The sequence below is a fragment of the Anabrus simplex genome, chromosome 1, assembly GCF_040414725.1.
Source record: "Anabrus simplex isolate iqAnaSimp1 chromosome 1, ASM4041472v1, whole genome shotgun sequence".
Lineage (NCBI taxonomy): Eukaryota > Metazoa > Arthropoda > Insecta > Orthoptera > Tettigoniidae > Anabrus > Anabrus simplex.
This window is the reverse complement of record NC_090265.1, coordinates 1152440816-1152458943: the sequence shown is the minus strand read 5'-3', so window position 1 is coordinate 1152458943 and position 18128 is coordinate 1152440816. Positions and strand designations below refer to the sequence as shown.

The following is an 18128-nucleotide window of genomic DNA, read 5'->3' as shown; positions in this document are numbered from 1 at the left end:
GATCATCACATTTATGACTAATGAAATATTTTGTGATACAATAAGCAGTGTCAACTTCTGAGCTAAATTTATGTAATAAAATTTTATTCCGCTTATCCTAGCTATTTATGAAGTCACTGGAGCCACCCAGGCTGGCACGAAAGGAATTCCTGAGGGACGAATTTCCACCATCTCGGTGTTCCCAAAAAGACTGTAAAAATAGTTATTGGAGCGTAAAAACAATAATACCTGGCCGAGGTGGTAAATGCGTGCTCGGTTCACCCGGAAGGCGTGGATTCGATTCCTCGTCAGGAAGTCGAAAAATTTAAGAAATGAGATTTACATTTCTGGAGGTGCATATGATTCTGAGGTTCATTCAGCCTACACCAATAATGAGTACCAGGTTTATTCTTGGGAGCAAAGGCGGCCGGGTGTAGATCTAACCACTCTACCCCGAGGTTACGGCTAGTGAAAGCCTTTACCTTTCACCCATCCAAGGGGCCTTTATGGCCTGTATGGAGATGACTTTGCTTTTGCTATTATTATTTTACACATCGCCTACAATGTTGTGTTGTAGGAGGACCTGCTGATCCATGGCGACTCGGTGTACGACATCATAGACAAGCAGGACCACCAGGCCATCCAGACAGAGCTCGTGCGCTCAGCCACGGGCCCGGGAGACGATGAGCGGATCTTCCTGTGCCGCATGAACGTGTCGAGGAACGCCCGGCGGCAAATGCGCTTCGGAGACCAGAAGGTGAGTCTATTTATTTATTTAATTTTCCTTACTTCTGAAATTGATATCAAAGGTATTCTGTAGTAAGGCAGAGAGTTCACGGACGAAACTATACGTACACCTTTCTTTTTCATTCCCATTTCAATGTACCTGAGAATGAGAGTTGAACTCAGGATATCTCATTCATAATTTGGAAGTGACAGAACTGAAATTAGCGAGAATTATTACTAGCTCAAACTAACGGGTATGCAGGAGGACACTCCGAATGAAGATGTAATTTTTATACACTTAGAATTAATTCCTGTATGAATGTACATGAACCTGCTTCAGTGGTGTGGCCATGTGAGGCGAATGGAGGAAGATAGGTTGTCTGCCAAGTCTTTATCCCGGAGGCAGTTTGAATCCTCAAATATATCTATCAAAGGGTATGCGGTTATAGGGAAACCGCAAAAAAATGTCGGCGCCATAATGAGGATGAAGAGGAGACAGGTAGTTTTCCATTGCTTTCCTCAAGGCAATAATAGACTCGGTCATGGTGCACAAAGGAAGCAGAATGTTAATGTAATTTCTTAGTAAAAGAAGTAGCAGTAGAGAAAACCACAGTCTTAGTCGTAAATATACAAATTTGTAGGAGGGCTTAGTTCATTAACGGAGACTTCTACAGTAAATACTGGAATGCATACCAGCCTGTACTATTTATTTATTTATTTATTTATTTATTTATTTATTTATTTATTTATTTATACGAAAATTGCTACAATTGTGAGGTATACACGTGAGATGAAACAGAAAGGGAGCTCCCTCGCACTAAATAAGGCACTGCAGGTACATACAAAATAGATCGAAATAGAGTCGACAATCTACCCTTTTAACTTGAGAAGAGTTTAACTCTTTGCTTTAGCTGGGTTGGCTAACGTGTTACTGGATTACATACGAACCTCCAATGTCGAGAGAGAACTATAAACTGACTATCTCCTATTCTTATTGGCATTTCATAATTCAATAGTCTTAGCTGGTCTTGTCGAAAAAGCAATTATATTTAAAGTACTCTACCGAGCGATAAAACAATTCAAATATAAGCCAAGCACAATAGAGTGGCTGCAGTGCCTTCTAATCTCACTAGCACGATGACCATGAGAATGTTTTAAGTAAGGTCAAGAGAGGAAGTTTGGGAAAAAGTAGGTTGCATACGAAATTTTCAATACTAGTTCATGACTAACATGTATGATGTGTATTGGAATAAATCACTTGAAACACTAGCCTAATTGAACAGAACATTATGTGCTTAAAGACGAAAATAGACTGACTCCCAACAGCACAATTTTAATAAAGGTTGAATACCTTGAATCGCGGCAGTCACCATCTTGTTGAATGCAAATTCTCTATCACCTTCTAGGTTTTATCTTTCACTGGTGACTATGCCACCGTCGGTAATGACGATATTTTGGCCTTCTTTCACTCTCAAGCAAGGAAGGATAAAAATAGTAGTATTCTTCAGATCTCCAAAAGTTGTAAAATAATTAACTAATAGGTAAAACACACAAAACATTACAGAATTAAAACATAAATTGCTCCATTAATGGTATACAGTATGCTATCGCCACATCTGTCCCGTGTAGGAAACTGCGCGTTATTGTAGTAGATGGTGGTGTTATATGTAGTATATGAGTTGCAGGAGTGTTGAAGACAGCACACAAACCCAGTCCCCGAGCCAAGGGGATTAGTCAATAAGGTTTAAATCTCCGACCCAGCCAGTAATCGAAACCGGTGAATTCTGAACAGAAGGCCACCGTGCTGAACATTCACCCAAGGAGCCGGATATCTTTACACTAGGATGACCAAATTGGTATAGACGATTGAACTCTTTTTTCTTTCCAATATAAATTAAATGAACGGTGTCATCTATATGTTTAAAAGAGATGTTGCTATATTTGAGATTAATAGACTCAAAAACTACTGGACCGATTTCGCTGAAAATTTCACAACTTGTTCTTATTGCTCGTGGGAGGGTTTATGGAGTGGTTTGTACGAAATCCGACGAGTAGTTTTTTTATGAGTAATTTTATGTACTTTCATTGAATTGTAAAGCCGCGCCAAGATTGGATTGACTTAATGGACAGATTGTCGCTAGGCGACAGCAGCTTGCACTATATCGTGTCAGTCCGGTAATAAATGCAAAATAAATGCTGTATATAGGAGGATGGGAACACGCCGCCATTTTTTATAAAGTACTTTTCTTGATAAGAGGTTCGTTCTTATGCCTGTTACTTGGAAATAGCAATCCAACATGCCGTGATCAAGATGAACTTTCATATCATAGGACCGACTTTGATAGGCCTGCCCAGTTTGAAAAATATAGCGGTGTAAAATATTTAAGAAACTATAAAAAATATAGAATAACAACAGTGAAACAACTCGAGGTAACACCCACGTCTAACGAAGAGCAACTCGGGGTTCCCAACGAGCAAAGGCGAGTCTATGTAATCTGTCTATAGGTCTAAATATAAAGGTCATTGTATGTGGGTATTACATCTCTTCCTAAACCACTGGAGCAATTTCAACCAAAGTTGGTACACTTATGACTTAGTATCAGGAGACAAACCTTGTAGGGATAAGACACCACAAGCATCCTTAAAGGCGGGGGAGGGGGGGGGGCGAGCAGGTAAGGTAAAAAAATAATAGAAAATTGTGTTAAATCCATACTTTTCGGGGTCGCTGAGATGAATAGTGACACTCCGGTTTCATTTCAAGTCCAAATTCAGCACTCTTTGGGGTGGGGGTGGAGGGAAGGGCGGAGTGAGATATAAAACTAACCGATAATAGTGTCGAATTTATAATTCTTGGAGTTGCTGAGATGAATGGTGACACTCCGGATTTTTTATCTCTTAGGGGTGGGGGAGGAGGGGGAGTGAGATATAAAATTAATCGGAAATAGTGTCGAATCCATAGTTTTTGGGGCGGTTAAGATGTATAGCGACACTCCGGATTTTTGGAAGTCCATGATCAGCACCCTTTGTGGTGGGGGCAAGGGGGAGTGAGACACAAAAATAATCTAAAATAGTGTCGAGTCCATAGTTTTCAGGGTAGCCGAGATGAATAATGACACTCCGCACTATTTATAATGTCGAATCAATAGTTTTCGGGACTACTGGAGCTATTTCAACCACACTTAGTACACTTATGACGTAGTATCAGGAGATAAACCACGTGGGGGTACGACAACAATAACCCTCCTACGGGTAGGGTTTGAAGGGGGTGGGATATAAAATAATCAAAAACAGTGTTGGATCGACACTTTTCGGGGTCGTTGAAATGAATAGAGACTCTGGATATCGTTTACGTCCTAGTTGAGCCCCGATCGGCAGGAGCGTGAAAAGGAGTGAAGAAAAGAAAATGTCCAAATGACCGAGATTATGGATATTTGTGTATGTTCCGGCTTAGGCGTCAACTAAACTTGGTACAAATATTACCTGCTATCTGTAAAAAAATTACTGTGAGGGGCAAGACACCCCTAGAAACTCTAGGGTATTTGGCGAAATATAATTATAACTAAAAACGACCGATATTAGTGTTGAATTTTTCTGGACTACGGGAGAGATTTCAAACAAGCTTCGTACGCTTATGACTTACTATCAGAAGATATAATGCGAGGAGGTATGGTAACCCTAGCATTTTCGAATCCATTGTTTGTGTGTTGCTGAGGCGAATTTTGACGCTCTGAATACCGTTTAAGTCCACGTTCAGTGTCCATTGAGACGGGAGGCTGAAAGGGGCTAATAGTAAATAGTCTAAAATGACCGAGATTAGTGTGGAATCCACTGCTTTAGGGGTCGCAGCGCTGACTGGTGACAGTCTCAATGACAGTTGAAGTTGTGTAGATCATATCTACAACGCGACGGATAAATACATATAGTTATCACATTTCTTTTTGAAGGGGTCAAATACTTTACAGTTAATTCGAGCTTCCACAAGGACAAAGTTTTTTTTTGCAATTTGCTTTACGTCGCACCAACACAGATAGGTCGTATAGCGACGATGGGATAGGAAAGGGCTAGAAGTTGGAAGGAAGCGGCCGTGGCCTTAATTAAGGTACAACCCCCAGCATTTGCCTGGTGTGAAAATGGGAAAACGCGGAAAACCATCTTCAGGGTTGCCGACAGTGGGGTTCGAACCCACTATCTCCCGGATGCAAGCTCACAGCTGCGCGGCCCTAACCGCACGATCAACTTCCCCGGTAGACAAAGTTTTACTCGAAAATTAAATAATCTAAAAACTTGAAATCAAACACATCTAAATAACTCTAAAACTACATAATAGATGGTGAAATTCAATATCCCAAAAAGGAATTCTATACAAATTCACTTCACACAGAACTAACTGGTAATACAAATCTTAAAATTAAACATTCACAAACCATCCGGGCAAGGCCGGGCACTACAGCTAGTATCTATATAAAACTCTATGAATTATGTTATTCATCATAAAGATTCCATGTTTAAAATAACAAAAAAGGAAAACATATCGCATAGTTCACGAAAGCCCTTAAAAGATTGGAAATTAAAGGCTTCCACTATCCGTAACCTCGGTACTAATTGGCTCACGCCCGGCCATATTTGCAATCGACTTCCTAACAGCGAATATCACCCACATCCTTACGGGTAAACCGATCACGTCTTTACCACCTAGGCTAGGCAACTCATAATAAAATATTTAATATTTTTCAACGTACAAAAATGATTAATGCCAATTGTTCTGCCAATAACATTAGAAGATTTAAGTACAATTCTTCCTCTATGCAGTGGATGCATTCTTTTGGAGTCTTTAGGTAGAGAATAGTAGTCTAATAATAATTTCGTGTGGCTAGTATTATTCTGGTGCATCCCTTGTACTGTAGACACACCGAGGAGTTGACCTGCCTCTACTACGTACAGTAAAGTGCGTGTTAATGTCTGCCTCCATGACTAAATGGTTAGCGTGCTTGCCTTTGGTTCAAGGGACCTCGTGTTCGATTCCCGGCCGGGTCTCGGATTGTAACCTTAATTGGTTATTATCACCGGCTCTGCGACTGGGAGCGTGTGTCGTGCTTAAATATAAAATAAAAGGAAAACAAGGAAATAATAAGAAAAATATCACTAAAAAGTATAATTTTTTAATGTTGTGGAGGGTAGTGTTAAGTGTGGTGTGTGAGTCGCAGAAATGTTGGGGACATCACAATGAATTAAACTCTGAGCCAAGGGAATTAACCGTTCTGAAGTAAAGCCCACAATTCACCGTGGATCGAACCAGGACCCTTATGATCGGAGGTCAAAAACATTGACCAGCCAGCCAAGGAGCCGGACAGGTAAAGAAGAATTCGTGAACTAGATATGTCGTGCCAACGATACTCAGAATTTTCAAGAAGTATAGGCCAATGGGACTCTTTAACTATCTTTTCCTATCCAACTTCGAATGTCGAGAGTCGTCCCTTCCGTGTCAAAAAAATGTGAGTCAGAGGAACTAAGAATTATTCGAGCTAAATAAGAAAATTAGTAGCATTTAATAATTTACACGGCGAGAACAATGAACAAACTGCTGTGTGAATAAGAAGCACAGAGAAGGAGGTCAGACTGGATCTCTGAACACCGTAGGGAATACACCACTAACCAGGTGTACAGATTAATGCAGCCACGTCAAAGACGGCACGTGGGACACAGGCGCGCAGAAAGAAAATAACAGTTTTAAAATATGGCCCATTAATCAGGTGGTGGGATGAGCTCTACGTACTGAAGTGCTCCAGCACGAGTAAGCTAACAGCGATAATCTAACCAGATCTGAATCAGGTATTGGCCGGAGAGGAACATTGTATGTTATTGTAAATTATACATTGATAATTAAGATAACTTGCAATGTGCATCGACCCAAGCTTGTAAACAAAAACAAGATTTGGAATCTCATTTAATCAAGCTCATGTCGAACAGGATGCAAACAGATAATAAACCCTCTGTTTTCTCAGTCTTCTTCTTCTTCTTCTTGGTCTTTCTCCATTTAATTGGGGCAGCAACTGAACTGGATTTGGCTTAGTTCTACGCTCGAATGCTCTTCCTGACGTCAACTCTACGTTGAGGGATGCATTTACAATTGCGAAACTATGAAATGCATTTTAAAAATATCGAATAATAATAATAATAATAATAATAATAAGGATCGCACATTAAGACATCCAGGAACGTGTTTCTCTCTAGAAGAAAGCGCTAGCATACCAGCAATTCTAAGAAAAGCCGAAGTTGAAAACAGGCAAGAAGTGGACTGATGAAAGAAAAGACGCTCGCTTTTTTTTTTTGCTTTACGTCGCACCGACACATATAGCTCTTATACCGACGATGAGATAGGGAAGGCCTAGGAGTGGGAAGGAAGCGGCCGTAGTCTTAATTAAGGTACAGACCCAGCATTTGGCTGGTGTGAAAATGGGCACAGAAAACCATTTTCAGGGATGCCGACAGTGGGATTCGAACCCACTATCTCCCGGATGTAAGCTCATAACTGCACGCTCCTAACCGTACGGCTAACTTGCCCGGTAAAGGAGGCTCACAGAAATCGAATGCGGGAACAATGGGGGAGAATTAAAGCTCAAAGATGCAAACGGTTGAAATAACGTGGTCAACACCCTGCCGAAACTAAGCATAATAATAAAAATAATAATAGTACGGTAATAATAATAATCTAAGTATCAAATTTTGGTAAAAGGACTACACATTTTCTTTTCTAAATTCTCAGTGACAACACAGGTAAGATTCCGGTGAGGAAAAGACAATAAACGGTTAGGACTGGGAAGGTAGTGGACAGGAATTTACTTTTTTTTTACTAGTGGCTTTACGTCGCACCGACATAGATATGTCTTATGGGGACGTGGGACGGGACTTTTTTTTTTTTTGCTAGGGGCTTTACGTCGCACCGACACAGATAGGTCTTATGGCGACGATGGGATAGGATAGGCCGAGGAGTTGGAAGGAAGCGGCCGTGGCCTTAATTAAGGTACAGCCCCAGCATTTGCCTGGTGTGAAAATGGGAAACCACGGAAAACCATTTTCAGGGCTGCCGACAGTGGGATTCGAACCTACTATCTCCCGGATGCAAGCTCACAGCCGCGCGCCTCTACGAGCACGGCCAACTCGCCCGGTGGACGGGACTTTAACTTAGAGCACAGACTACATTTTGGGTACCCATTAGATGGCCCAGTGATTTTATCCTTTATTTTAGAACCCAAGACCTCTTGGAACTACACAGTTGTGCTTAAGACGTTCCTAGGCAGTCTGCCACTAAGTCGGCTGAAGAGGCCAGCGATCGCAATATGAAGAAGGCTTTTTTGTTGAACCACTTTCGTTATCATGAACACGCACAGCTATTACTTTATGTTATAATAAACGGCCACGAATAGTGAAATGTGATTTACTTGAGTAGAGCACGCGTACGGCTCCTTTCGACCCACGCCCCGTTAAAACCATGTTCTCTGTTAGATGGAAAACGGATCCAGATGATTCTGAGACCATTTGAACATTGTTATAGATATACGCCTCCTCTCTTTCAATACAGAAAACCAGTTCATATTAGCGTAGTTTTCATTGTTAACATATTAGATTAGGAATCTGTACGTTCTGAGATACTAAATTCGATCTTAGTTGTCACAACGGCCATTTTCAGCGACCCCTCTTTCTTACTGTCTCAGAATTGAAATTGTTGTTTTAAATAAAAAAGTATTCTTCTATATTTTGCATTAAAATGAAAATCCTCGGTCTGTTTCCAGTCATTTGACCTGGTAAGGAATGAAATGAAGCCCCATCTAGCGGTGAGAATAGGAAGTGTGCCGGCTGCCGAAGCTTGTCGCACTCCTCGGGGCAATGATTAGTGGCTGACAGATGAAATGAAATGATAGTGGAGAGTGTTGCTGGAATGAAAGATGACAGGGAAAACCGGAGTACCCGGAGAAAAACCTGCCTCGCCTCCGCTTTGTCACGTGGAGTGTCCGGGATTTGAACCACGGAACCCAGCGGTGAGAGGCCGACGTGCTGAGCCAGAAATGCTTTTATCTTCTTTTAGGCATCACACACACAACAGAGTATGTAACTTACGTCTACTTCTTAGTCCCGTTTCTTGATACGGGGTCGGGGATGGGATGAGATTAATGTAGTGTGTTTTACGACCGGATGCCCTTCCTGACGTAAACCTCAGCCGAGGAGCCAGTGAATATGGAATTAATGATAGTGAATGAAACTGCGTAAGGAGGGGATAGGAATCTGCTGTGGATTATGAATAGCAACTCTCACGGCATTTGCCTGGAAGTGAAAATGGGAAACCACAGAAAGCTAGTCTCAGGACAGCCGGCGATGGGGCTCGAACTCATACCTCTCCTGAATGCAGAGCTTGGCTCCATAGCCTAAGCTCGTTAACGCTTAACACGCGTGTCTCTCCGCTCGGTTAACACACACAACAGAGTAAGATGAAAATCCTCAGCCTCTTTCCAGTCACTCGATCGGGTCAGAAATGGAATGAATGAAACCCCCATCTGCGACGGGGACAGGAATTGTGCCGGCTGCCGAAGCCTGTCGCACTTCTCTGGGCGATGATTAATGATTGATAGATGAAATGAAATTATATTGGAGATTGCTGCTGGAATGAAAGATGACAGGAGAAACGGAGCACTCGGAGAAAAAGCGCCGCCGTCTGAGCCCCGGAGGCTCTTACACAACAGAGTAAACGGAGCTAAATACAACGTGGTCTCAAACCTACCATAGTAAATAACAGCAAAATGTTCATGACAAAAGTTAAGTTCGACGTGGGGAAGGAAGAAGTTTCATGCGTGCATCGCAACCTTCCTGAAACAATCTTAAAGAACAGATACTCCATTTGAATCGACCGGAGTTAAAAAGCATTAAGTCAGTTTACACTACTTTTCACGAGAGAAAAAGAATGTTATTACCCGAACAGAACATAACAAAAACACTATATTAATGTACTTTATTGTGGGGCATCTACTTAGCTTATGTTTGTGTTAATGCAAGGCCATTTTTAATTTAATAAATTTCCAGAATAAATTTTGAAAAAGTGACAACGCCTTTTAACTGCGTGGTCAGTTTAATACGGCATAAAGCCATCCACATGATATTTTGTCTAAACATGTATTTGTACCATTAAAAGCACTTAAATCATGTACAAATATCATTTACAACACCGTCCATGACATGGAACGTTACGATGACTCCCTTTTATTAGCCGTTATTTGGCCACTAATGGTCAGTTAGACTGTCTTTACAAACCTGCTTGTTTCCTTATCATTGATGATTTTCCTATAATAATTTGTGTAAGGTAAATCTTTTCTATTAGCGTCTTTTATGAAGTTTTTCTTGTGAATATTATCTTGTCTTCTTTTTTTCTTTTGGGGACACTGTAATATCCAAGTAACATACGCTTCCTATAATTAGGTTCTCTAATGTACAACCAGAAAATGCCACGAAATAAACATGGAGAAATCTTGCTGTTTGGCGAACATTAAGTAAGGGATGGTCCGCCTCTGTGGTGGAGTGGTTAGTGTGATTAGCTGTCACTCCCGGCGGCCCGAGTTAAATTCCCGGCTCTGCCACGAGTTTTTAAAAGTGGTACGAGGGTTGGTCAGCTGAGTAGAGGAGGTTCGATTCCCATCTCACCCATCCTCGAAGTAGTTTTCTGTGGTTTCCCACTCCTCCTCCAGGCAAATGCCGGGATGGGTGATGTACTGGTCTTCCTCCCCAGTTGTATACCCCGACCCTATGTCTCATGCTCCAGGATACTGCTCTTGAGGCGGTAGAGGTGGGACCCCTCGCTGAGTCCGAGGGAAAAAGCAACCCTGGAGGGTTAAGAAAGTGGTGCGACCACGAACTACCATGCTATAATAGGTGAGTCCTCACACCTGGTCTTATATTCGTCATTATTTTATTTATCATGGGAGATTGTGCAGAAAAATAAATTTCACTGTACGCAGGTATTCGAAAAGAGAAGTTACACATTCATAATTTCGTATCTGTAGTAACTCACTCTTCAATCTGAAAACATTTTCGTACTCAACACAAAAATAAAGTCTTCTACCCCTTTGAATTTAAGATCTTCGACCAGCATTCAAATGTCGAGAGCACGGAAGGTCTAAATACCTTTGCCTACCTGTGGTATTTTACCATAGCATCGAGTAGAACTAGCCTCTAAGATTAGATGACGTCAGAAGACGCCATCACAGCAAGATCGTACAAATAAGTATTTATCCCGTGGTTATAAAATACATCTATCTGTAAAACGATAATAATGGTACCATGACTTGCCACATTAAGTACTATTTTGAGACGTTTGACATTCGTTGTTGGCTAAACAGCATAGGTATTGTCCTTCGCAACATTTGCGGATGGTTCGAATCTTTCTTCGAAAGATTGTTTGTTTTGATTTTGTTTTGCAATCGAAGCTTCGGCTATCAACCACACGCCTGTTCGTGCCACACTCCACTAACAGAACACTGTTTTATTCGGATATGAAAGTTAACTGTCGTCACTCAATGGCCAGGGGAGATTTCGGATCTCGGGACAACTTTTGTGAATGGGTACTGAAGCAAGTAGCAAATCATCGGGCATTGGTTTCGCAGTAATGGTAGTGAGAATTGCTATCATATGCATTATTGGATCGTTGCCAGTCCTCAATGGATAAGGGAGGCAGCATTTTAGGTGCGATAGAAAGTAAACGTTTGGTTTTGAGTAATCACTCAACTGGTCCACATTTCTTTGAGGGGCATTTGACAGGAGCCTACTACCTGCATTTTCACCGACATTAATTACCTCTGTTGTTAGAGAATTACCTCCAGGACAGCGTGTTACCATGTGGTTTCAGCATGACAAGCTCCACCGCACAATTCGGCAGTCGTCCGTAAAGACCTGAATGTTACACACCCCGCCGAATAGATAAGAGGAGGAGGACCTCTCCCCTGGCTCGCCAGTTCACCAGATTTAAGACTTTCTTTTTTTTTCTACTTGTTCAACGTCGCACTAACACATCGAAGGTTTTCCGTGAAGGAGGGATGGGAAAGGGATAGGAATGGTAAAAGTAGTGGCCGTAATTAAGGTACAGCCCCAGCATTTGCCTGGTGCGAAAATGGGAAATCACGGAAAACCATTTTCAGGCTGGGTTTCGAATCCACTATCTCCAGAATGCAACCTAACAGCTGCGCGACCAAAACAGCATGTCTCAGATTTAGCACCATTGGACTTATTTCTGTGGGCTGATTTAAAACAAGTTGTCTACTTACAACAAACGGAAGTTCCTGCGAGCCTTCGAATTCTAATTACGGAAGGCTGCAGATCCGTTACACCTAACATGCTCCAGCAAGTCAGAGTCTCAGTTCAACAGCATACCCAAATGTGCATAAATCAAGAATGTCACCATTTAGAGCATATACTGCGTTAGCGAGCTTGTATTCACGTACCTCAAGCCCATTCCACCAGCCATACCGTTCCCGTCCAGACCTAATTATCAACCGGCCATTTTCAGGACCACATACAGTAGACATCCAATCGCTGAAAATATTTATGTGAGACAACATACCCGCGAAGTAAGACGAAATTAAAAACAGCACATTTGGGGATTTCAGCCAGCTTGTACTTTATGCGACCGCTCATGAATTTATTGGCGGTTCCAACTGAGCTAACGAGGGACCTGGGTAGTCTCTGGAAGAAATCACTTTATCTAGTACGTTTGGCGTAGACCCAGTTCACTCTTCAACTTGTATAAATGTTTCATTCGCTGTTGCGAATGGCTAATGAGTTTATCCAGGAGTGCTACTACTCCCAAATCCATGGCATGAGGTCGACAGAGCTCTACGGATTGTACTCAGTAACATCCGTAGTATGTCCACACCGTTTGTGGGTAGTCTATAAAATGCGCGTGTGCGACGTGTGGCCTAAACTACATTCAAAGGGGCAGAAGACGCACTGTGTAGATATGAGAATTCTGTTTTTATTTAAATACTTTATTCAGCGTTAGTTAAAATTATATGCTTAGTCTTAAACCTCGGAAAATGAAGGAAAGCAGTCTACTGCGATCACATCTTCCTAAACAACAAGCCTGATTCAATTGATCATTGAAGGTAAACCAGGAGAAGGGAAACGTAGATATGGGCGGAGAAGATTATCCCGGGTGCGAAATCTATGAAATTGGTTTGAAATCCACAATACGGATAGCGAAAAATAAAAGGAATAATCACTCAATGTAATCACCAACCGTCCGTGAGTTGGAGAAGAAGAAGGGGATGGTGTCCATTAATTTAAAAATCTCCGCCGTACTTCACGAAAAAATGAACTCTTGTAGTTGTTAATTAGATTTCCTAGCCGAAAACCCTACTAGTTCCATCAACCGACTGTACTTCAATGTCTGTATTACACGAAAATTCGGTTAAACTGAAATTATGTCTACTACATCCAACTGGAATTAATGAGAACATGCTGCAATAGGATAAAGGTAATTTGGTCAATAATGTTCACCTTATATACATAATGGAAGACAAACACTGAAGCCATTAAAATTAGGAGCATTTTTCGATTCTTAAACAAAGAGTTGTGTGCACTTGGGAGATGTGTGCAGGTCGCCTCGTAACTCGGGCTGTTAATTAGTGTCCAGGTCTCGAAGCGTGGACCAAGCGTGTTACTTGCGAGGCCAGATGCTATCTTGAGCCGCCCCCGCATGGCTCGCGTAACACTAGAACTTTATTTCCTTACAACAGGATACACCCCTGGATGAGAAGTGGCCTACACCTCCCTGGTTGTGTAACCATGGTCTTTCGACGACTGGCAAGTGAACCAAACAATATTTAGTCGCACCGGACAAAATAAAGGGATTCCTAGTTTGAAAATGAAGTAACTCTTTGTGGCATTATTCTGTTAGTCGGTATAATAAACTGCCAGAAGATATAAAGAACGCCTCTTCACTACAAATTTTGAAATGTTTAAGTAGAATAAGATTGTAGAGGTTATAAGTTTTAAAATTAGCAATTATACTTTTACTATATATTAATATTTTTATGATATTAACTTATATATAATATTTAGTTCTTTGATCTATGCATGCAAGCAAAATTACTGTTGAAACTAATTTGTTGTTGTTGTTTTTGAGACATCAGTTCATAGACTGGTTTGATGCATCTCTCCCTGTCACCCTAACCTGCGCTAACCTTTCAATTTCTACGTAACTGCTGCATACTACATCTGCTCTAACCTGCTTGTCATATTCATACTTTTGTCTCCCCACACCGTTCTTTGTTTTCCTTTCTCTCAAAAACCAACTGAATAAGTAGGCTACTTTGCACTACAGTATACCAGTATGAAGCATATAATTAGGAATCCCTTTTTTATCGGTGTCTTAACATGTGTCCTATCATTCTACATCTTCTTCTCGTCAAATTTAGACAAATCGATCTCCTCTCACCAGTCCCGATTCAGTATATCTTCATTCGTGATTCGATCTATCCATCTCACCTTGAGCATTCTTCTGTAACACCACATTTCAAAAGCTTCTATTCTCTTCCTTTATGAACTAGTTATCGTCCTTGTTTGACTTACACACAATGCTACGGTCTAGACGAAAGTCTTCAAAAACATTAATTCCTATTTGATGTTACAAACCTATAATACTGTAGATAATGAATTTATTTTATAAATACACTGTACCATGTACTGGAACACAGTGAGCTTTAACGCAGGTGCCTTGACAAATAAATAAATAAATAAATAAATAAATAAATAAATAAATAAATAAATAAATAAATAAATAAATAAATAAATAAATAAATAAATAAATAAATAAATAAATACTTTCTTATCTTAAGTATGTATATAAAATGAAATGACATCCGTCTATATACCTTCCGAAACAATATCAAATCTATGGGCAAACATTTCACAACATTTTGCTCACACATTTTCAGAGGGAACTGTCACGTGGCTAAATATGTTTTATTTAAAAAAGCAACTTAAAAATATGTCATATGCAAAATTATGTACAAAAAATCACACCATAACTTACCTTAAAATGAGAAAGTGTCTTTCTCACCCAATCGCAGCAGGACAGGACCAACTGAGCTATAATTAGGTATGAGTATATCCAGTCATTCAGTTCAAACACAGATCTATTCTATTTTTGAAATAATTATCATTTTCAAAATAGTGGCCGCTAATTTATTGAACTTACACATGTTCCATCCGCTAAAAAAATAATGGACAAAAGGTTAGTCCTACCACGAAATGAAGCCTAGCGTATGATTTAAAATTAAGTTTTCTACAAAAAAAAAGCCTATAGATTTTCTTTGTGACTCTAATAGTTCTTCAGGGAATTACGGTTTTACATGTTAAATCACGCGTTCTAGGAATGACGGCCATCACCGTACTTGGAATAATAACCGAAATCTCTGGAGCCATCCCCTCTGAATATTGTCAGACTACAGGATATACAAAGTTTTCATAAACTTTCAAATATCTCCGGAAATATTAGTTGTTGTCATGACTGCCTTTATAAGCTGCAAAACCGTGTGGTCATAAAAGTCATAAAAGGGCCGGCGGTGCACTAATATCGTCGAGTCGGAAGAAAATCTAATGGCCTGCAATGCCCTAGGCCCGTAAAACCTATCATCAATAACTTTGAACTGACTGACTTCTGATGTTTGCTAAGTGTGCTTTGTCTCTTCTACTCCCACTCATTTCCACTATATTACAAAAACTAACCCGGGTACATAGTAGCTATAAAAAGGAAATAAACAACTATGGATTTATGTATTAGCCTAGAAGAAATCGCATAAGGACCCGATAGGCTGCTAAGTATATAGGCCTATTTAACGTCAGATTCATTGCTACTAATTTCCTTACTACGATATATTCCTACAAGGTACGAAATTGTATAAATGTATTCCTATAATTCTTCATAACAGAAATGGTTAAGAGACGATGATAATTTATGGATTTATGGATACCGTTAACACACTACTCTTCAAACACATCATGCACCGTAATTAGATTTCAATATTTTTCGCAATATTTCCTTTCCTAGGTATGTTCCGGGTGTTTAGATTGCATTTTGATATTTTTAAGAATCAAGATCAAAATACAAATGTAGAAAGATTCTTATACTACTGTTAGTAAATACATAAAGAAAGGAACATAGAAATTTAGTAGAAAGTATATGGCGAGAGAAACTAAAGAAACAGAAAGCAAGTAAGGTTGTAACAAATGAAGAGTAAGACTTGTTTGAGAACACGTGATCTTGATTAACTTGTACAACTTACTGTAAATAATTATTTTAAATAATTAATAATTAATAATCAATAATTAAATTATTATTTTTAATTAATTTAAATAATTAATTTAAATAATCATTTATTTACTTAACTATTATAATAGCTGTAAGGGCTATCAGGATGAAGTAAAAATGCATTGAGTGTTATTATATAGTGTGAATCAGTTTGCTAGTAAAGTATTCACATATAATTTTGTATTTTATTCAATAATTTTTCTTCTTCTTCTTCTTTTCCTACTGCTTTTTCCCACACCTGTGGGGTCGCGGGTGCGAACTGCGTCGCACGTGTGGATTTGGTCCTGATTTACGGCCGGATGCCCTTCCTGACGCCAACCCTACATGGAGGGATGTAATCATTATTGCGTGTTTCTATGGTGGTTGGTAGAGTAGTATGGTGTATAAATATGAAAAAGAGAGAGTGTTGGGACAAACACCCAGTCCCCGAGCCAGAGGAATTAATCAGAAGCGATTAAAATCTCCGACCCTGCCGGGAATCGCACCCGAGACCCTCTGAACCGAAGGCCAGTACGCTGACCATTCAGCCAACGAGTCGGACTATTAAATAACTTATATTTACAGTTATTTTTACGGACGGTTAGTCATTTGCCGTATGTACTTCTGTCTGTGAGGTCTATAGTTCGTCTGTACACTTAATTTTATGTTCTATTTCGTCCTATAACCCTACGTTGAGTCTCCAGGTCGTTCGATATTCTTTCATTGAAATCACCAGTTTCCTTTGTACCGCTGCATTGAAGTCTCCAGTAACAATGGAAGGAACAGATACATGAAGTCAGAACAATGTTCTGGTTGAAATTCGTCTCAAAGCAGATTGTGTGCAGTTACCACATTCTTTCATCCCGTAATATATCTGGATATCTCTATTTGAAATGTTTCTTAGCGAAGGTAAGTACATTTTCTGCCTATATTTTTCGTTTCTTTCATTACTTATCGCATGGCTGTAAAAAAAATAGGGACCTCATTTTTTAAGAATGGGACCCATTTTTCTGGAGACTCAATTCAACTATGTTAGCAGAGTAAAGGTAATACCAGTAGTAGCGCACCGAAAAATCTTAAACAGGTCTACCAAAACTTTCAAAAAGTTTGAGACGACGTAGGGTAATAACGGTAAGAATGTGTTGTGATTTGCAGCCAGCCACTCCCTTGTCTGTGAATACCGCCAGTAGAGCCCGTGATGTGCATGCTGAATGGTCTGGTGCATCCGTCCGGCTCAAAAGCGACGCATGCACTTCCTGCGCGGTACATCCGTCACGTCTCTTCTTTAGATGGACCATTGGCCTCTTGCCACGGGGGTGCAGAGCCTACTAATGATATGCATTCATTTGACAGATGACTGTCAGAGGGATATTCTTAACCAGTAATTATTCCAGCCCATTCGTCTGACGCGCTCGCTTCGTACAGAAGTAAACTAGTCACTAACAACTTCTCATCGTCATTTCCATCACTTTTCTTAGGTTCATCAACAATCGTATTACTGCGAAGTCAATAGCTGTTTGAGTTAATCAGATCTGGATATTGACTTCACTTCCTTATTTCTGTTTATTTAACATCTTTCATGAAAAACCTTGTTACTGAATTCTGTTCCATAAGAAGGCAATCGGTAGGCGAAGAAACGTATAAGTATTAATTGAGGTGGTCATTTTCAAAACGGCCTATGTCCCCTTAAGCCGAAAATGAGTTTCTTCTCTCAGTGCATTCTTCAAGCATTCCTGTACATAATACTACCGTCACTTTACTTCAAAATGTCCTAGAAACAAGTATACAGCTATTGTAATCTTAACGGCTCTTGCTCATAGTGAAATGGCTGCTTTAAAATGTTTCCATTTTGAGATCAAATCGTATCCATATCGTATTAAAATCACCCGAATTCTTAGGTTTCAAGGAGATATTGATATTAATTTTAATTTATTTCTCTTTGTTTAGCTAAACATCCGGAATGGTATTATCTTACACTCTAGCAGTAGGTTATGTTGCTACACTTTCCTTAAAGTTGTGCATCAGCAGTAGCACTTTCCTAGCGACTTAAGTAAGTAATATGAAATATTTCATCATTTATTGGATTCAAAGGATT

General features: G+C 40.0%; 1 protein-coding gene across 1 annotated transcript in view; it reads left to right on the top strand.

The window, feature by feature from the left end:
* Positions 1-18128, top strand: part of dysf (dysfusion) — a 612128-nt gene that overhangs the window by 464743 nt on the left and 129257 nt on the right. Inside the window, exon 4 of the mRNA XM_067137734.2 lies at positions 557-736. Within this exon, the coding sequence (XP_066993835.2) occupies positions 557-736 (180 nt within the window). The remainder of the gene's footprint in view (positions 1-556; positions 737-18128) is intronic.